The 21,207-nt window shown below is 42.5% G+C and overlaps 1 protein-coding gene across 1 annotated transcript in view; it reads left to right on the top strand.

The window, feature by feature from the left end:
• The window catches only part of FHDC1 (FH2 domain containing 1), a 49,727-nt gene extending 29,584 nt beyond the window's left edge, over positions 1-20,143 (top strand). The window contains exons 5-12 of the mRNA XM_083631058.1: positions 2,013-2,098; positions 2,187-2,287; positions 5,299-5,369; positions 5,495-5,602; positions 6,549-6,619; positions 8,315-8,432; positions 11,640-11,804; positions 15,816-20,143. Coding sequence (XP_083487184.1) covers positions 2,013-2,098; positions 2,187-2,287; positions 5,299-5,369; positions 5,495-5,602; positions 6,549-6,619; positions 8,315-8,432; positions 11,640-11,804; positions 15,816-17,840 — 2,745 coding nt within the window. The 3' untranslated portion in view covers positions 17,841-20,143. The remainder of the gene's footprint in view (positions 1-2,012; positions 2,099-2,186; positions 2,288-5,298; positions 5,370-5,494; positions 5,603-6,548; positions 6,620-8,314; positions 8,433-11,639; positions 11,805-15,815) is intronic.
• The last annotated feature ends 1,064 nt before the right edge of the window (positions 20,144-21,207 follow it).

The raw sequence follows: 21,207 nt of genomic DNA, 5'->3' as shown, positions 1-21,207 counted from the left end.
GAAATGAGACACAACTTGTTTTTGATAATTTCCACGGTAATGTGTTGGCAGGCTGTCTCGTGCTGTCTTGTAGCGCTCAGTACTATTAACTGCCAGGTGTGTTTGCCTTGTGCCAGTTTTGTGACAACATGGAGATTGATCTCGTGGTCCTCTGCATGCCTGATACCTGTCAGACAAAACATTTCAATGATAAGCAGTCAAATGAACACATTTAATGCTTGTGGAAACCTCTGCTTTTCCTAGCAATGCACTTATTCATTGACGCTTTCTGCTGCCCCAAAGCAATATTTTGCATTCAGGCAAAGTCTGAATCGAGCCCATGTTTGAAACAGAGGCGTGTGTGAGTGACAGTTAAATTTAGTGGGAGGGAAATGTACCAGGCTCCTATCATTTTTATATTTCATCACCTGCTGAAAACGTTGGTTTTGCCCAAATTTCCTAGATAATTAACTGGATTCAGTGTTGTTCGTTTGTTCTGTGTTTTATTATTTTATGATTGTTTTAAATATTTTTTATTGTACATTGCCATGAGATTTGTTTTGAGCTGATGGCTTAAAAATACTCTTATACAGTGGTACCTCGGCTTACATATGCTTCAGGTTACATACGCTTCAGGTTACACACTCCGCTAACCCAGAAATAGTGCTTCAGATTAAGAACTTTGCTTCAGGATAAGAACAGAAATTGTGCTCCGGCAGTGCAGCAGCAGCAGGAGGCCCCGTTAGCTAAAGTGGTGCTTCAGGTTAAGAACAGTTTCAGGTTAAGAACGGACCTCCAGAACAAATTAAGTACTTAACCCAAGGTACCACTGTAAACAAATAAACAGTTGAACAACTCTTTGCCCCCTTGTTAGTTCTAACCACAGAGAGAACTGGGTCATTTTTCTAGAGTCTGGCTTGTTTGACAATTACATTTTCAAAAAAGTATGGTTGAAAGAAGAGCAGGTTTATCAGACACAGTTCAGCCCTGCAGGGAGCCAGACACACCAGGAGCTATGTAGGAGCAGCTGGGAAGGTTTGCTGTGATACAGTCTCCAGACAAGGACTGCTTGCTACACATACACCCTGCCTGAGCACACAGCAGCTCAAGGGCTCATAACTCACAATTCCATTTTTCCCTGATAAGGAGCAAATGGTGCACTACAGCTCAGCAGTTGGCATGTGGGGAGAGGGGCTCTGCAAAGTTCCTGTCATCAGTTGGCAATAGTGTGGGTCCTGGGAAGCCTTTGTCCTGCCTTTCCTTTATGAAGTGCAGGCATAGGCAAACTCGGCCCTCCAGATGTTTTGGGACTACAACTCCCATCATCCCTGACCACTGGTCCTGTTAGCTAGGGATGATGGGAGTTGTAGTCCCAAAACATCTGGAGGGCCAAGTTTGCCTGTGCCTGATGAGGTGCCTTGCTATGAAAGGTAGTATAAAAACATTTAAATAAATAAATGTGGGGGCAAAAGAAAGTGTCAGCTTGTTTTAGTAAATACATTTCAGGCATGGTGGCATACTTCCTAGATGTAGGCTATCAAGCTTTGCCAAAAAGAAAGCAAGAAACAGAAACAAAAAACCCCACCCCACCTCTAAATGTTTGTATTAAACAAAGTGTCTTGGGCTTGAACTAGATTTAACAGCAGACAAAGGGCCCTTGTTAGAAACAGCAGCCCAGTGTCCTATCTCTCTCCCCAATAAATGTTAGCAGCAGAAAATGAATGAGACGGTGTTGTGCTGAGATATCCTGCTCCTGCAATAAAAATAGTAGACAGACAGGTGACTCTAGGGAAGAGAAACTTAAAGGACAATGGCAAACCCGATGTTACTTGGTAATATATGCATGGGCATTGCTTTTGATGTGGCTATCTGCCATAAGATCTAGTCCTAGCACCAAAAGCAATTTTTAAAATCATGGTGAGCTCCTAAATCTCAGTTCATTCTTTAACATTGGTTTGAGCAGTGACCAGTTTGATTCTTATCAACCTCTTATCAACCTCTTGTCTCTCTCTCTCTCCCCCCCCCATTCCTAGGTAAAGAAATTAAAGGATTTCAATGGAGACCTATCAAAACTGTGTCAAGCAGATTCTTTTATGTACCTACTAATCCAGGTGCCAAAGTAAGGAAACGCTAAGCCCTTTTCTATTCACTATAAATTCTCTCTCACTTGTATACCAGTTCTAAATCTTAATTTGTTTGTTTTTCAGCTATTCACTGCGACTCGAAGCCATGGTGTTAAAAAAAGAATTCTCTCCATCTTGTACTTCTCTTCAGAAAGACATGACAATTATAAGAATGGCTACAAAGGGTAATTAAACATGCTGCAGCATGCATTAGGCACTTGTTTTTCTTAGCAGGTTAATCAACTTAACTAGAGAGATGAGATCTGGAATTTCAGGTACCTATTAGCTATTTAAAGGAAGCTAGCCAGCTCTGACACATTCCACAAAGGTGCGTGTGTGTTATCAGTCTGATATGTGTCTCAAAATTCTTAACTTTGATCACAAGGCCACATTATTGAAGTCATTTTCCCACTTGTTTGTACTGACGATACTCCTTTCCTGTATATGAAATAACTTGCAGTATTTTCTCATTTGTGGAGTAGTGGCATCCATTCTGGTAATTTTCAGCTGGGACCCCTCATACGGCCAAAACACGTGTCCGTTTTTTTCACTTTATATTTCTATGGTTGTAATGCTGTCATTGTGATCCACCTTGAATCAGGTTGTGATCAAATCAAAGACTATGGTTTGATGTTAGTTTACAAATTTCAGCTTGTATTTAACCATGGTTTCTCATCACACCTGATCTTGCATTCCTGGCATAACCCTGGTTCATTTCCATGCCCTGCCCTAGATGCCCACCTGGCTACAGAGCAGTTACAATTAGGCAAAACAAGCCACGGTTACTTGCTCATCTACAAGACTGATCCTGGTTTGTACTGCAAACCACTGTTAAAATAAACCATAGGTTAGTATCCTATATGAACGAAGCCAATAAAGCCTTGAGAAGTTCTCCTTACCATTACTCCAGTCCCTACACTGCATTTCTCATCACCATTTCAGGTTGGCAGGTGTGCGCACTCAGGCTTGAATCTGCTTTTAAGAGCTATAAGGTCATTGATCGCTACCCACTTGCCTAGTGCACAGAGAAGTGTTCTGGCTTTAAGGGGTAATGGCTTTATGGTAAGCGCTTGAAAATGAGGAGGGAAGCATCAGCATGGACTTGACTGTACATAGAAAATGTACACTATTTCAATACGTTAACAATTGCATATAGGTTAATTATTCCGGTAGTTGTTGTTGTTGTTTAGTCGTGTCCAGCTCTTCGTGACCCCATGGACCAGAACACGCCAGGCACTCCTGTCTTCCACTGCCTCCTGCAGTTTGGTCAAACTCATGCTGGTAGCTTCGAGAACACTATCCAACCATCTCGTCCTCTGTCGTCCCCTTCTCCTTCTGCCCTCAATCTTTCCCAGCATCAGGGTCTTTTCCAGGGAGTCTTCTCTTCCCATGAGGTGGCCAAAGTATTGGAGCCTCAGCTTCAGGATCTGCCCTTCCAGTGAGCACTCAGGGCTGATTTCCTTAAGAATGGATAGGTTTGATCTTGCAGTTCATGGGACTCTCAAGAGTCTCCTCCAGCACCATAATTCAAAAGCACCAGTTCTTTGGCAATCAACCTTCTTTATGGTCCAGCTCTCACTTCCATACATCACTACTGGGAAAAGCATAGCTTTAGCTATGCGGACCTTTGTCAGCAAGGTGGTGTCTCTGCTTTTTAAGATGCTGTCTAGGTTTGTCATTGCTTTTCTCCCAAGAAGCAGGCGTCTTTTAATTTCATGACTGCTGTCACCATCTGCAGTGATCATGGAGCCCAAGAAAGTAAAATCTCTCACTGCCTCCATTTCTTCCCCTTCTGTTTGCCAGGAGGTGATGGGACCAGTGGCCATGATCTTCGTTTTTTTGATGTTGAGCTTCAGACCATATTTTGCGCGCTCCTCTTTCACCCTCATTAAAAGGTTCTTTAATTCCTCCTCACTTTCTGCCATCAAGGTTGTGTCATCTGCATATCTGAGGTTGTTGATATTTCTTCCGGCAATCTTAATTCCGGCTTGGGATTCATCCAGTACTATTTCTGATACATTTTATTTCTTGCTGGTCAGTGGTTTAATTGTGGTTTTTAAAAAACTATTTTGTAGTGTTTATTATGATGGTTATCTTTCCTAGGCTCTCCCAAGAGGAAGGGTGGGATCTAAGAAAAATAAATCATACTATATTTGTAGCTTTGTTTAAACACTTCATACATCCAAATTAGCATTTTGCAGTTCATGAACTGACCCAGAAACTGCAGCGTTTACTCAAACAGACCATTCTAAGTTCCTGTTTCATTTTCTTGCTTCCTCCCACATACTCCTTATAATGTATGAATTTAATTGTGGCCTGGGTACATAAGCATTGGTTACAGGAAAACCTTTGGCCTTTAGGTCACATCTATTGAACAAGAATAACAGTGGCCTCTTTCAGAAATGTGCAAATTAATAAGTTGAGGAATAAAAAGTGCTTGTAGGCTGACAATGATTTGTTGGCTTCCAATGCAGCACACTAGGTTAATCAGTATATTGAAAGAACTGTGACTCCCCAAGATGATGTTGGACTACATCTCTCATGCTCCCTGACTGTTGACCATGCTAGTTGGGGCTGATGGGAGTTGTAGTCCAGCAACATTTGGAGGGTTACAGGTTAGTTGCCCCTTGACTGACAGCCTTGGTGATACTCAATAGACAAAACTGCTTGTATATTTTGCCTCTTCAGATTTCTTAGATTACTTGCCCTTCTTTTATTGGTATGCGAGTGACTGAAAACACTTTACAGTTCTATGATTCTATTCCTAACTGTTGAGCTGGAAGAGACCATGTGAGCCATCTAGCCCAAACCTCTGCAATGCTGTAATCTTTTGCCCAACATGGGTCTCAATCCCACGACCTTGAAATTAAGAGTCTCATGCTTTGCTGACTTAACTATTCCATATAATGTCAAGCACCTTACCAGGTTTGTACATCACTGTTAAGTGAACAGGCAATCTGGTCAGACTCTTTGCAGAGTTGGTTCCAAAATACTCAGTGTGCCAGTCAGCGTGAGGCAGTAGGGCTTTGGCTTTTCCCTTGCCTTGCTTGGGAACTTTCCTTTAATCACCCTCCAAAAAAAAATAATAATGCCTGGTTTGACTGCAATTTTTCTGGAGCAATAAAATATTTCTTGGATGCCATTTGAAAACAGCCCATGGATTCAGAACCTTATGTTGTTGTTGTTGTTTTTGCAGAGCTAATGTGCTGTGAAGAGTTACATTCCATATTGCACTTGGTCCTTCAGGCTGGGAATATTATGAATGCAGTAAGTGGACAAGCTTTATTTGGGGGCGTTGGGGGAGAGGGTCAGAATTTACAGTACTGCAGATTGACATCTTGTACCTCTTCTGTCTGTCTTTTCCATCACCCCCTCCCCTCTCCACTCCTTAGGGAGGATATGCTGGCAATGCAGTTGGCTTTAAGCTGTCCTCATTACTCAAGTTGGCAGATACAAAAGCAAACAAGCCTGGGATGAATCTGCTTCATTTTGTTGCTTTGGTATGTAAATAACAATCATTTCCAAGATAGCAGGCTGCAGAAATCTAAGCAGCAGGGGGAGGTGATTGATAGGCGTGGGGCGGGGGGGGGGGGGATGCATGCCACAGAATTTAAGAGCAACATTTCATTTTTATGGTTATTGTTAAGCTCTTCGCAGGTTTCATTAATTTATTATTGCAATGCTAAAATGTGCAGAGTAAGCATGCAGTTAAAAGTCTTGGAACAAGCACTTTCTGGGTATTGTATTTTAAATTCCCAATTCTAGATTGTCCTGTCTACCTAGCTATGCCAATCTTAAACTGTTGTTTGTGAAGAAGCTACCTCATCTGATAGATTACTTGCTGATAATACTTCAGGGTGTGTGTGATTCTCATAAGATTTAAGAGGAGGGCAATGCCCTCTTATTTCTTTTGAAACTGGTTGCATAGATTGAGGTTTTCCTTACATGTATATAATTGTCAATTTGCAATTAGTTTAACCTTGGTGGTGATTATAGTTAATCTTTGCCTAGTTTGTTCTAAGTCTTAGCATTAGTTTCTGTGACTTTGTGAATATCCCTGTGCAAATAGGTTTAACAGCTAATCTGAAGGCGCCGGGGGAGGGGGACAGAGAAAAGAGGTGATATTAGGTGGAGATTAAGCAGGAAATATTGTATTAGATTGCATACATGGCATTAGTACACTGCTTTTGCCTAATAGCTCTCCTTAGTGCACCTGGGTTGAATTCACTGAAGGATTACTAATTCTCAGGCTCTCTAAAATAGAGAATGTCTTTTTTACCTTGTTTAATTAGATCCTTCCTAGCCTTCTAAAAGAGAGTCTTCTAAAACAAACACAGCAGGTTTAAAACAGAAACCTCTTCGGCTGCACTTCCAAAAAGACCTCTAAGTTTATGTACTGTTTAAGCATGGGAGTGGAATTTTATGGGGTCATCTTGTCTGTTTTAGGAAGCCCAAAAGAAGGATAGAGGTCTTCTAGCCTTTTCAGACAAACTACAGCACGTTCAGGAGGCAGCCAGGTAAGCAAGAAAACTGAGAACGTTGACTGGGAACTTTTTTCTTTGTGAAGCACTTCAATACATGCGCAAAGTTTTGGCGTGAAAACTGAGATCTTAACAAGTGTTTACTATAGACTCTGTGGTTTCATTTTCACTGTGGATAGAACAATGCCTGAAGCATGCCTTCATGTTTAGAGGTTTTCTGAGTTTATCTTTAAGGGCTTTTCAGAAGGACTGCTAACTCGTTCAAGGTTATTGGTCTCCACATAATTTTGTTGATAGAACAACTGATTAGAGTTAAGTATTGGTATTACAGGGGATTATTTGGTGATTTAACAACTTTCCTCAACTGACCTAGGTAGGGTAACTCTCTTGGGGAAGAATTATCCCTGTGGTTTGGTGACAAATCCTTAAAAAATCCGGCAAGCAGAAAACCAAACTTCAAAGTCGAGTTATGTAAGGTTGAGCAGAAATAGTGTAGTTGTTTATTTTTTTTAAACTGAGAGCTGATATCAATTTGCAGGGAACTAATGAACTGAGAACAACAATTGGTTCTCTTTTTAATTGATAGTGAGTTATAATGTGGTTGTTAAGAAAACATACATGTTTCCCGTTTCTTCTCTCATCACCAGATGGGAAGCTCTGTTACGGTGGTGATGAGACAAGTGACTAGAGCTCCTTAAAGCACCTGATAGGCAACCTGTGACCCCAGAGGCCACATGCAACCATGCCTACTAAGCTGTCACATTCTTCCATCCCATTAGAATTCCTTCCTTATTTTTCCTGGCTTCTTAAAGTGTTTTCTCACTTTCTGTGTAGCTTTACAACAAGGAGCAATACTCTATTTGATTAACATTTTGTTCCCGTCTTTTAATTTTTCTCTGGTTGGGGGGGGGAACACTCCTACCCTACCCCACCAGCCAAGCTGTCTGAGAGCATATTGGTATGCTTCTGCCATGCGTGTGCAAAAAACGCTAATGTTAGAAAAGAATTAACTTCCACTTGCCTATCAGAACAGTAGCTGTATTGGTCTGTTACACCGTACTAAAAAACCACTCTGTAGATCCAAAATTACCCGTCAAAACAAAAAGGTTGCTGCTAAATAGGGTTGGGATTCTAATCTAAGGTGAAAATGGAAGCAAATTCTGGATTAGTTCATCCATAACACTTTACTCTCTGGTTCTGCCCGCCATTGGTCTGTGTCTCCTGACAGATTCCCAAGGGAATATTGCCCTCAAGAAAAAAGAAACATTGTGCACTCAGCCCCTGCCTTAAAACTTAGTTAAGTTTCTGTGATGATGTACCAAGAATGGACAGGGCTGCACAGAAAAGGAGTTGTAACATTGCAGATGTTCCACCACTGTTACGACTCCTTGGGTGCCCAAGATCTGTGACTTGGGAATCCCAGGCTCTTTTAATTTAGTGACAGGTAGTCTGGGGAAATATTTTGCCCTTTGGTCAGAGTCCATTACTGAAACTTCTTGATGAAATTGCTTTGGCATAAAACCTTGATCACTGAAAATAATGGGAGGGGAAATTATTAGGTCATATCTTCTACTGTGGGAAGATTTGCTAAACTGGCAGGTCCAGTTTGTTCACCTCGTGTTATGACACTTGCTGTCATGTGTGTGTTTTTAATTAGTTAGGTAGTCAGCACTTATTGGTGGGTAACTCTTCTCTCTAAAATTGCTTTCAATTACAACTCTTTCCTTGCAGAATATCTCTTGAAAGTATAGAAGCAGAGCTCCATTCACTCTCAGTCAAAACAAAGTCTCTTAAGGATAATATTCGGCGGGACTCTGAACTGTTTCACCAGATGGAAGGCTTCCTCCAGGTTTGTTGGGAGATTTCTGCCACTTCAGTTCCTTCTTATGTCCATATTCTGCACCCTTGGTGAATTTCACTAATGTCCTTAACTGTAATATTTAGTCTAGGAGTGCCCTGCCACAGTGTTTCATACTACTGGTAAGCATTTCAAGGGAGCCTTTTTACAGAGAAGAATGCTGAGTGGGGGGGGGGGCAATCAAGCTTAGGCAGCTGCCATCAATAGGTAAGGTAAAGGGACCCCTGACCATTAGGTCCAGTTGTGACCGCTCTGGGGTTGCAGCGCTCATCTCGCTTTATTGGCCGAGGGAGCCAGCATACAGCTTCCGGGTCATGTGGCCAGCATGACTAAGCTGCTTCTGGTGAACCAGAGCAGTGCACGGAAACACCGTTTACGTTCCCACCAGAGTGGTACCTATTTATCTACTTGCACTTTGACGTGCTTTCGAACTGCTAGGTTGGCAGGAGCCGGGACCGAGCAACGGAAGCTCACCCCGTCACGGGGATTCGAACTGCTGACCTTCTGATCAGCAAGCCATAGGCTCTGTGGTTTAGACCACAGCTGCAATTTTATCTGCTACTTTGAAGAGCAAGGATACATTGCATCTTAAATTAGGTGGCGCTAAACTGCATTTCAGTAATGCTTCTGAACTAAATTATTGATTTTATATTTTGCTTGTGAAGAAGTAAAGATTTTAAAATCATTTTTCCCTCTAGCAGACACCCCTCCTATTTGCTGCCTTTATCCCTGGGTTTGTTGTTTTTGGAGGGGGTAGATTTATTTTAATTTGACGTGTTTGGATATCCATTGCAAACAATTCCACAAAAGCTTCAGTTTAAATACTGGTAGTCTGCAGGGAAGATGCTGATGTCATCCAGTGGTTTGCACAACTTGGCTTTCCAGCTTGGCTTTCCTGGGTATGCATCCTGAGAACCCCAGCTTTTTGTAAAGAGGAACAAGTTTGTAACTCTCCCACTTATGTAGGGAAACTTAAAGATTCTGGCTGCTTTCTGACCCCTTCCCATAGACCTGTTTGCTTCTTGTGAAATGCTTGATGTGGAGACATTAGAGGAGATGAGAAACAGTCTCATTTGTCTCTGTGCATGAGTACAATAGTAATTGGAGTAACACTTCACCAGTGGCAATGTCTCAGAGAATATGTGCCTAGCACATCAGATTTGATTGGTTTATAGCTCCCAAATTTTTAAATAATTTGCATCATTCTCTTTCTATGGAACTTTGATTTCTGAATTTCAGGAAAGTATAGTACCATGTTTTTGTTTTGTTTATGGTTGTTTTTAAATCAGGTTATTTTATGAGTGGCTGAAAACATCTGTAGGAAACAGCATTTGCTCGTACTGTTTTCTAGCAATAGCTGCTAAAACTGTAGAAAGGGTTGGCTTTGCACTAAACAGAAGCAACCACGTTTTTTTCAAAAATCCTTCAACTGTAGCTGAAGGTGGGGACCTGCAAATCTTGCTCTCAATGGCTGGGTGCGAGAGATAGAGCTTAATTCTGGTTTCTTGCCTTACCCCTGATTTAAGCTTCTGAGTATGCAGTGAAATCATGGCTCAGCTTGCTTAGCACAGCTCATTCCCTGGTGGGTATGCTTGGAGAGATAATAGCAAGACCTGCTTGTCACGTTGCTTGCTTGCTGGCAGGCAGATGGGAGAATATGGAATGCTGCTTTAGCCCTGGTTTGCTTGGAGCAGATGTATAAGCATGGTTAGCACAAACCAGAGTCTACAAACCCAGTTCAAACAGTAATTTCATAACCTGTTTTTGTGTTCACACTTTAGATATTCAGGTGCAATTTATTTCTTGCTCCGGAGAACTTTAGATTCTGTGCCGCACATTTCCTATAGTTGCCTCTATATAGGTTCCCATGCGCTGCTCAGCATATTTGTTACCATGTCTGAACAATTGCATTCTGCCCCATTGCTACTAAATTTGCTGTATTAGGCCATGTTTGGAATCTCTTTAGCATCCATGTTTTTTGTTTTAAACATCAGGAGTAATTCCAAATGAATCGCTTTTCATTTTACAAGGTTCACCTTATATAACACTTCCTAAAAATGGTGGGTGAGTAACCTGATTTAAAATTTGGCTTCTCCCATCCTTGTGAATAAGCTACTAATATGAAAGGTGGAGCCAATTTTCCACGTCGCTCCTTTAGCTTATCTCAATAAATACCTTGTTGAGTGACACTCTTTTTTTTCCTTTTTGGATGGCTGACAAAGCGAAGATTATCTACCCTTCTGAAGGCAACATTTACATGCTCCCCATTTGCAAACCCTTGGGCTCCCCATTTGATTTCTTGCTTTGTAAGGGAAACCACCGAGAAAACGAAGATTAATACATTTCTGGCACTGGCTTCATTGTTAAATAATGCTCTTTTATTAGATGAGTAAAGGTTTCTGCAAGTACCTGTGTGCATGCTTGTTATGAACAAATGGGGATAGGAAAACAACAAGTTAATCTTCTTAAAATCCATGGCTGCAACATCTTATCTTGATGAAACAAATGTTGCTTGAACAGTGTTTGTCAAATCTCAAACTGGATTTGAGTTTCAAACTAAGTGTTCCTATAGGCAAATTCTCACAATGTTTAAAAGGCAGGTATAAGGCTGAGTTCTTGCAAGCTGTCTAAAAATGTGTTGTGCTGGAATTTTAGTGTCCATATAAAAACATAATATAAGCTTGCTGGATCAGTCTGGCATCCTGTTCTCACATTGACCAACCAAATACTTGTGGGAAGTAGGGTTGCCTCCTTTGGTTGTGCAAAATACGGGACATAAATATCATTTTCCTAAATGGATATCATAAATACAACCGGAGAGCAAGAGTTTGAGCTGACTCACCTCCACCATTGCAAGGAAGGCCTTTCCAGCGTTTTATGTGCTCCGCTGCACTCCGGACGCTGTGCTGAGTATGCCCAATGAATTCTTTTTCTTCCAATCTTTTCTACCTTTCATTTATTATTTGTTTATTCACTATTGCTTCTAATAAACTGGTCTTGAAGGTTTCAAAAAACCTGTTTGGCCAGTGGAAGAAAAGGTATATATGTTCATCTAGGGCAGCAAAGCTTCAGCCAAACAGCTCCAAACACTATAGTCCTGTAGTCTCGAGCCAGTTGACATTAATCCTAGACTTTAACAGATGCTAAAACTGGTCAGTCTCTGTTTGGATCTAATTTGTATTTTGGTTTTATTTTAAGTTTGCTGTAAAAGAGATAAAAGAGCTGGAGCGCTGGAAACGGGAACTGCTGAAGGAATCACACGCCCTTATGGACTTCTTATGCGAAGATAAAGAAACCATGAAACTGGAAGAGTGTTTTCAGATATTTAGGGATTTTTGTCTTAGGTTCAGCAAAGCCGTTAAGGTAAGAAGAACATCTCTACAAAACTGTGAGAGTAGTATTCAGCTAAGTTGTACTTGGCTTTTTGAAATTAACAGATCTAACTTAATCATGCTGATTGACTTTAAAGAATTTATTCTGAGTAAAGCTTTGTTGAATATTACCTGAAATATCCACTGACTTTTATGTAACTAAGCTACATTACTGTTGGATGATTTTAATAGTGGTAATCCTTCATATGATATGTAAGGTTACCAGATTTTTTTCCAGTGAATCCGGGGACACTTTTCAACTTCAGTGGATTTTGTATGGGGACTGATTTGTAAATCTGGGAACTGTCCCCGGGAAATGAGGATGTCTGGTAACCTTAATATAATGGAACAAAGTTGTGTGTGTTGTAGGACACCTGTTGCAACAATGGCTTCTTCCAACCTCAAACCAACATTTTGTTACAGAAAAGATTTTATTAAGCTATAGCTATTTAAATTTCATTGTTCGCTGGGCACAGTTTAGGATTATTTTAATTTACTTACTTATTAAATTTGTATAGTGCTTTAGATCTCTGCAAGCAAATCCCCACAATGCTTTTTCTTGGTTTGTATTATCATTAATGGGTGAGGGGGAAAGGGCATTATCAGGTCCATTGTCTTGTGTAGTCCATTGTCTTGTAGCCCAGTTTTTTTGGGTGGAAGCAAAGACACCACCAGCCATTGTCTAGAGATAAAACTGCAGGTGGCCACATGACTGGCCTCTGTGCCTGAGGCATGCAAACACTGCAATCTTTCCTGTGCTTTTTTAAAATGACAATAGGCAAAGTACCTGGAGTCATATATGTATACTGAAGAGCATTTGGCTCCTTTTGATCCAAAAGGTCATGCATCTGTGGCCTTGAACTGTTGAACAGCAGTGTAAGCAGGTGCACTCAGTGTACGTTTTTTAGTATGCAGCAGGTGTTGATTCTCAGAATAAAAATGCTGCTAACTGGATGAAGAGAGTGGTGTGTGCCATTTTATGTTTCAGCTCTGGGGCATCCATGAGAGAGAGAAGTGTTAAATGGGAGGGGGTATCCATTAGAGTTTGGAACATATGGCAGTAGGAAACCTGGGTTCCAATTCCTACTCCTCCATGGTCCTTCTTGTATGCTTTTGGTAAGCCTCTGGGTGGAATTGAATGTTAGTCTTTCGCAGAGTACACCCATTGAAATGAATGAAGCCAGGTTAATCATGATTCTACAATTCTATGTTTATTAACTTCAGTTGGTCTACTCTGGGTAGGACTAGCATTGAACACCTCCCATTGGGCAGGAGTCACCTAACAAACCCCATCATCAAAATCTGTGGTGGACTTTGGGCTTTAAGATTTCAGCAGCATCCTGTGTGGCACCCTCTCATCTTGACACCCACTGCAGGCAGACTGTTCACACTCCCCTAAATCCGCCTGTGGCAGAAGTCCCGGGCTGCAACAGTATTGCAACAGATCCAGGGGTGCTCAGGAGGCTAAACCCAAACCTAACCATTATTCCTTGATTTATTGATTTGCATAGAAAACAGGGGAAATCCTTTATCTGTTGGGTCAATTTGCACATATGTACTAGTTGTGTGAGCAAAACATATTTGGCTGTAAGCTGCCCAGAGTGGCTGGGGAAACCCAGCCAGATGGGTGGGGTATAAATAAAGTAGTAGTAGTTGTTATATTTGGTACTGAAGAACTGACCTGGATTCCTGTCTTCAGAATGTTCATCAGGCAATGCCCACATGCTTTCAAACCTATTGTCACATGGCCTAGAAACCTTATACTGAATTTGACTTTCCTTGCCAAATTCTGAGCTTGCTCAGAAATTGAATTTAACCATAGTGGGGTGTCAGGCGGTGAGGTGGTTGCTCACGAGTAACCAGGTAGGTCTCTGACCTGTCTTTAGCAGGTTTTTATTTGTGCAAACTATTTACAGTGCAGGACCAGAAAGTTCATGTCCGTCTCAATCACTTGCAGATTCCGGGAGTGGCCCCTTCCGGTTCCCGCCCCCCCCCCAGCATAAGAACTTAGACACCCCAAATCTCCGCCTTCCCTCCTTGTGTTTCACCCCTCTGCGTAAACTGGGCGACGAAAACGGCATGCCTGTTTCCTGGCCGGCTGGGCTAGGTGAGGTGCTTGGGCTCTCAGTAGCATCTTTGAGCCCTCACCTCACTCAGCTTTCCCATTCCCGCTCTGCTCCACTGGAGGTGTGGCTTTCCCCACCGTTGGACAAGGAGCTGCTCCTCAGAAGCGTGGGCGGCTCTCTGTATTCCCATGCCTCCCTCCCCTGTTCCGATGGCAGCCCCCTGACATGGGGGACATACTGTTTTGCAATCATAGTCCTAAACTAATCAATTGCTGAAGCTTGGATGGGGGCATATCATTCATATGGTGAAGAGAGTATAGTTGCTCCGAAAGGAGAGTTAAGGAGTGTAGAAGGCTGCTTGCAGAAGGTCCCGCATTCAATGACTGGTGCTTCCAGTTTTTTAAAAAAGAATAGGGTAGATGGTGACAGGAAAGATCTCTCCCTGAAAACCTGGAGAGCTACTGCCACTCAAGTCACTTCCAGAGTGAGCTTCTTAACTGTTCATCCTAATTTGTTTACTGGGAGGTTTGAAGGCATTGGCTACAGATTGAGCACTCATTCTGATTTGATTGTGGGAAGTTTAGAGGATGTCAACTTCAAGCATTATCCCACACTTTTCTTGCATTTCCTCATCAAGGTCCTTATAGCAAAAAGTAATATTTTAGGGAGGGGGCAGGGAGTGGGATTGCTGTGCAGGAGCACCCAATCAACCTGAATTGTGCAACCTGAATTTTCTGGTGTGTGATTGAACCTGACCTTAAAATAGCAACTGTCTGGAAGAAGCCTCAGATGAGACAATAAGCAAGGAACTGGCAGGATGTATGCTGCCCATATGCTATTTAGTGGCCTCTTCTCAGTGATTGTGCAAATGGTGCTGAAAAATTGCCACTCTTAGGAACCACCCCTTCGACCAGTAGTTGAAGTGGGAAGTAGGCAGAGTATTGCAAGCCTTGGAGGATATTGGACATGCCCCATCTCTTCTGATGTTGCAATGCTCCAGTTGCCTCCCTCTTCAGCTACTATAGCTTTAGGAAGCAGAGGTTCCTAAAGGCTTTCCTTGCTATTCTGTTGGGAGCTGGTACCTCAAAATAGCATTTCTGAAAGGAGCAGCTCTCTATTTGCCACTGCTCAGCCGCTTCCTAATACTTGACGTGGAGGGAAGGAGGAGATCACAGTGGGGAATTTTAAACATCCCCTTCTCCCATGGAAGTGTGTGCCTGGGAAAGGAGCTGCATCCCTTGTCTAGAAAGACGCACAGTCTGACCAGGTATGAGACAGCTTCACATGCTCCACTTGTAAGTGTTCCAAAACCACAAAATGTTTAGTTTGTTTTAGTGCTTTTAGGTTGCATACATTCATGTATGAGCAAAGGTTTAGAGTTTCCTGTTCAAGAAAGAGCAAGAAACATCATGTCATAGGCACCTTTGCCCTTTAAATAAACAACAACTTCTTATTTGAGAGAGCACTTTGAGAGTAGAAGTAATAAATATCTAAGAATTTATCCTTCTGTGTTCAATATACTCTGTTTGTGAAAGTTTAACCTGACCAAGAATCTTATTACATTTACCTGGCTGACCTACATTATGGGTTTTTTTGTTTTTGTTTTTTAATTGGAGGCTTACTTAAGCAGTACCATTTAACTAGGATTCAGAACAATATTCATATTAAGTTGAGTTGCAAAGAAAGCTGCAGGATAATGAACCTGAGCATGAAAAGCAAGTATGTCATAACATCTTCACCAGCCAGGCCTAAATAGATACTTTGGGGGGAGGGAGTGTTTTACTGCTTTAACCAGTACCTAAGCAGAAAATTGTTGTCATAGTAATTCGTACTCAAGAACCAAACTCAAATGACAGGGAAGAACATGAAAAATGTAAAAATGTTAAATTTAAAGTTTTTGAATTCCTTTCCCCCGCCCCTTTTCTCTTTCTAAACAGGAAAACAAGGAAAGAGAGGCCCAAGAACTTCAACAGCAACAGCGATTAAAGGAGTTGGAGCTAAAACGCCGATCCTGGGTTGCCGGGGATCTTGGAGCTTTTGGCAGGAGCAGCAGTGAAAATGATGTTGGGATGTTGACAAAGAGAGGACTTGAAGAATTTTTGCCCTTCTTGCAGCAGAGACCGCAAAGTCCTTCTTACAGAAATGTCAGCACCAGGCGTTCCCGGCATTCCCTGGGAGTCACTGCAGACAGAGAGCTGTTGAGTTTCCTGGAGACCTCAAAGGGTGAGGATCCAAACAAGTCCAACAGCCTTCCTCGTGAGCATGCAGGTCAAGCAAGACCCAGCGTGGCCTGGACTGAATCTAGAGAGCCTGGAGATCTTGGTTTAACCAACTTGCACTTGCACCAGGCACCGGAAGAAGGCGTGGAGTGCAGCTACTTCCAGTTGCCCCCATCTCATTCTGATCACATGGTAAGCCTCGAGGACGATAGCACTGCCCATGCTAATCTCTACAGCGACCAAGAGAGTGCTGACAACGACAAGTATAGATTCGATGTGCCTTGTACGAAAGCCACAGATGCAGCCCCCTGGGACTTGTCCCTTGAAGAAGATGAACATGTTCCAGGGCTGCTGAAGCTTGACCCCCATGAACCAGATGATGTGGAGGACCTATCTGCAGTTCATTTTGAGGCTGATGTGAGAGGTTTGGAGACTCTGGGTGACTCAAGCTTATACACTCCTGGCATAGTAGCTCCTCCTGTACCAGCCTTCAGAAAATCAAAAGCTGACCATGCAGCCAAATTAGCAGGTCATGCCCCTGAAGCTCTGGAACCAGGCAGTGATAGCCCCACATCCTCAGATGGTAGTGTTTCAGGAAATAAGGCACATGGACCAATGTTCTGTGTATCTGAGACTTCTGACTGTTCTTTGATGTTTGATCTGCCAGAAGGAAATGATCCAAGGCTCGGGGGCAACAACCAAGTGAACAGCAAAGATGGTGCTATTGCCCCTTTTAGGAATGATCTTCAGGCTGGTGGTGATGCCGTTTTGGGCCTGAACTCGCTTTCTGCTGATAAGAATGACTCTGGCAGCAAGTCAGATCTCCCAAAGGAAAAACCTGTGAGAAGCAAAGATGCAGCGGGGCCAAAGAGAAATTCTCTGAAAGATAAATCTTCAAGTGCTGCAAAACCCGGCAGTGGTCCTCTCAACCCCCCCAGACCATCAGTCAGAACGCTGAATTCTTCGGAGAATGCGAGTATGAGAAAAGTAGTGCCCATTTCCAGATCAACCAAAGCAGCACCCCCGAGCTGTACCAAAAAGCCAGATCCTAAGCCAGCACCCCGAGACACCGGTGCACCTGAAGCACGACTCACGCGTCGCAACTCCATCCGGGGCAACTCTGCAGAGGCAGCGCCAAAACCTCAGTACAGGCAGAGCACATCTGTAGAGGAGCCGAAATTCCAGAGGGGGACGGCAGCTTCAAGTAGCGGCCATTTTGAGAGAGAGCCGCTCCAGCACAAGGGCTCTTTCAAAAAGCCAAGCTCCAAACCAGTCAGGTATGTCCCCAAGTCGAAGAATGACGAAACAAAGATGTGCCGCTCTTTGACCAAACCCCCATCCCCTACCGAAGCCAGCAAAAGCACAACGGCCCCTGTCCCCAAGACACCAGCTCCAGTTCCGAGCTTTGCAAGGAATACAGTGGCCTCTTCCTCAAAATGCACCAAGGTGGATTTGCCAGTCCCTTCCAAAGCTCCAGCCCTCACAAGGTCTCTGTCTCAGAGGCTTCCTAGGATGAAGATGACAACAGCCTCTGACGATTCTTATCCACGGGAAAGTGGTGGAGGCACGCTCAAGCGAGCAAATAGTGCTAGGTTTATCAAAAGGAACACTGACAATGGTGACCTTCTAAGTGTTAAAGCGGAGCCCGTGCTAAAGGAACAAATGATAATGGAAAAGTCAACATCTCTCAAATGTAAAGATGGAAATCAGACTACAATAGGGAAACTGCTGAATCACTTTTGAAAATAAAGGGTGTGTGTAGTGTTTGGCAATACAGAATGTGAAAACCAGCTCTTTTAAACACTGCATTTTCCTGCTGTGTGAAATAACCCCAAATGTTAACGTATTAATAATACCAAATGCAAACTAAAGGTACATTGTGTGGATCCTGCTGTATGTCTGAACTGAATGTATTGACCATTACTGTGATGGAATTGCTGTAACAAAGTTCCTTTGCTTTTGGGAGATAGTACCTCTACATGAATTTTACACGCTAAAGGAATGCATCTGTTTAATGAAAAGGAAAGGAAAACAGAGCTAGGGATTATGGCCAGTTGTATGAACACTGCTTTTCTGAAAATGCCGTCCTGAATTCTTTTTTGGGGAAGTATGGAAAGCAGATGTGGATCGCTTTAATTCATTGGGTCCAAGAAAAAAAAAGTGTCTGTTGCTGGGTCCATTGCTGGCAATTGGACACAAAGAACCTCTGGCCTATAATAGGATCAAACAGGATATTGCTGTGTTGTGGGGGAGAGGAGCGTTGGTTGTAATATCATCTGAGGGATTTGCAGCATGTCTTAAATTGTATGTGTGTCTGTAGGAAGGAGGGGAAACTCTGCTGGGCAGAAGGTTTATTCTCCAAGAGTGTGGCAAAACTGCCTTGCATGTACAAATAGAATAGTCAATGGAATGACTGGTGCTGGAATTAGTAGGATTAGCCTGAAGGTTGTGACTTTCAGAAACCGCAAGTAGTAGCTGGGGGGAAATGGCTACAGGTGACTTGCCTTGTGTCAGTTAACATGCAAACTTGCCAGCTTTTGGCATATACAAAAGTGCCATATTTATATTACACATCACAGATACTACGAGGGCTACAACCTCTAGCGGAGCACTTTTCCTGCCAATTCTCATTCCCATTCATTTTTAACTACTGTCGGGTGACTTTAAAATGCTGCTATGGCTCTTATAGGGAAGAGCCTTTGATTTCCCTGCTGCCTATTTTCTTTTATCAAAATGACCAGCTGGCCCAAAACATGCAAGTTCCTTCTTTGCGTGACAAAAGCTCCACCCCACCCCCCAATTTTTGGTAAATTAAGCTTATTTTGCTCAGGATGCAGATTTTAACACTACTTTTTAAACTTCACTTTTTGATAAGCTTTGTTTTTATATATAAAAAAGACTCTAGTTCACTGCAAAAAAAATGACATCAGGTCAGACTAAGATACAGAGAATGAGGAAAAACTTGTCACTACGAGTTCTGCCTTCCCTTTGGTCCCTTTCCAGATACATATATGTAGGTGGGGAAACTGGCTGTTGCTGCTCAGCCTATGTAATTAAATAGTTGCTATCCAAGTCATCTATGAAAACCCTTTTTATTAAAAATACCCATGCAATGGAAATAGCTGGACAGGTGACTTTGAGCTGGTCATCCCTCCCCATTAGCCCTCCCCACTTTTTCGTCCTTCCTTCACCTAATACAAAGTGTAATCAGTCACAACAAGACACTTGCACTGATGTGACAATTGAATCTTGAGGGTTGAGTCCCTCCATTGATGGGAAAATCTTTGCTCTAGCAGATGCTTCCACTAGCAGAAGGAAGACCATTCTCTCTTCCTTCTGCAGCCCCCTGTCTGACTCCCATCTGCTCAAGGGAGTGGGGGAACTTCAGGAGTGATGTGGTAGATGTCTGCAGGAGAAAGGAGAGATTTGCTAAAATAAACTCCCTCCAGTTCAGTTCATGGAGCCTCCATTGGCTCAGACTCTTTCGTCAGCAGAGAGGCACCATGCTGAACTTGACTCAACCCACCAATTCTATCATTTCAGTTCATGGCCTTACATTTTTATTTTTATTTCTTTGTCCCATTATAGAAATAGTTTTCAGGAACTCCTCAAAACGTATGCCAGAATGTCACCAAGTGTGCTACTGGGCCCTCTCAAACAAGACACCATCTCAGTGTGAATGTTGACTTGGGCTCCCTCTTTATAGTATAGGTGCTAGGAAGGAATCCTTGTTGTTGGTTTTATAAGCTTCTTGGGTACTCCTCCCTCCATGGTTTGAATGCAGTAATCTGTCCATTTGGCGCTACCTGTATCTTTTTGTGTGCTCATCTGCAAAAGCAGGTGTTGGATTTTTTTTATTACCTTTTGATGGTAGTAAGCTTGAAAAGAGAAAATAATTTAAATGTTACATGTTCGGAAACTGTAAGTAAATTTCTATATAAGAAGTATCTGTAAAAATGAACTGGATGTATTTAATGGACCATTTATACATTTCTGAGTTTATCTTGCTAGTTTAATAAAGTTCCCATTTATGGGGGTTTGTGCTATATGTTTCCATTATTCCATTGTAATTTTGATTAATGTTTGAGGCTCACATTGGAGCAGATCATGCTTAATTTGGTGTTCCTGGAAGGAAATGAATGCATTTTGAATAAGGTCTAAAATGCTGGGTTGAGAACATGTTTCTTTTCAATGGTTAAGCCTTTCTGAAACTAAATGAGACGTGCTGGAAATGGATCTTGAATGCCTATCACCCTCATCCGAGGAACACAGAAGGAATCCTGTTTCATTAGATCCTAGTCCATGCCTCAGCCAACCAGCTGCATATAGGAGGTCCACAAACTCAACATGAGGGCATTAGTCCTCTCATGTTGTTGCTCCCCAGCAACAGGTATTCAGAGTCCTGAAGCCTCTGGTTCTAGATGTAGCATATATCATGAGTTCTGGCAAAGGCTTATGGGAGTTGTAGTCCAAGACATCTCTGGGGGGCACCAGATTGGGGAAGGCTGCTTTAGAATACGAAGATCTAAGATCAGATAGCAACTGTGGTCAAGTGAGACCTTTTTGAATGTGAATGCACATCCTTTGACTCTTTCAGCACACACTTCTAATAAGATATATTATTTAATTCGTGTCCTTGTTTTGCTGTCAAGGATTGGCAGTGGAGGGTAGAAAAAATGGATCTCTCTGTGTTGTAGCAGCCTAGTAAGATTCAAGGTCAGAGTGGAGAGGTGTGATTTTTGCACACACACCCTGAGCCTGAGCCCATGATGGGTGTCAACCTAGCTAACACCCAGGTACACCCCAAAGCCCTCCATTTGTTGGGGGAAGCACTTCGACCCCAAGGATCAGGGAATGCGTCTCTTCTTTCCACCTTCCCAAATGGGGGAAGAATGTTTGAATGAGGTTATCAAAACAGTCAATGGAGCCACTTTTTTTAAGAGTGTAGCCAGCTCTACAGTCCCCCCAGAGTTCTTTGGGGGAAGCCATGTGCTTTGAATGTATGGTGTGCATGTGAGGTAGAGATTTAGCAAGGATACTAGAAGCAGCTGGGCCTTGCTAACTGGAGAATTTGAACACACCTGAGTGGATAACTCTTTAAAGGCATGGC

This window comes from Podarcis filfolensis, assembly GCF_964270895.1.
Source record: "Podarcis filfolensis genome assembly, chromosome: 9".
In the NCBI taxonomy this organism is placed as follows: Eukaryota; Metazoa; Chordata; class Lepidosauria; order Squamata; family Lacertidae; genus Podarcis; species Podarcis filfolensis.
The sequence above is the reverse complement of the archived record's forward strand: the minus strand, read 5'-3'. Positions and strand labels throughout refer to the sequence as shown.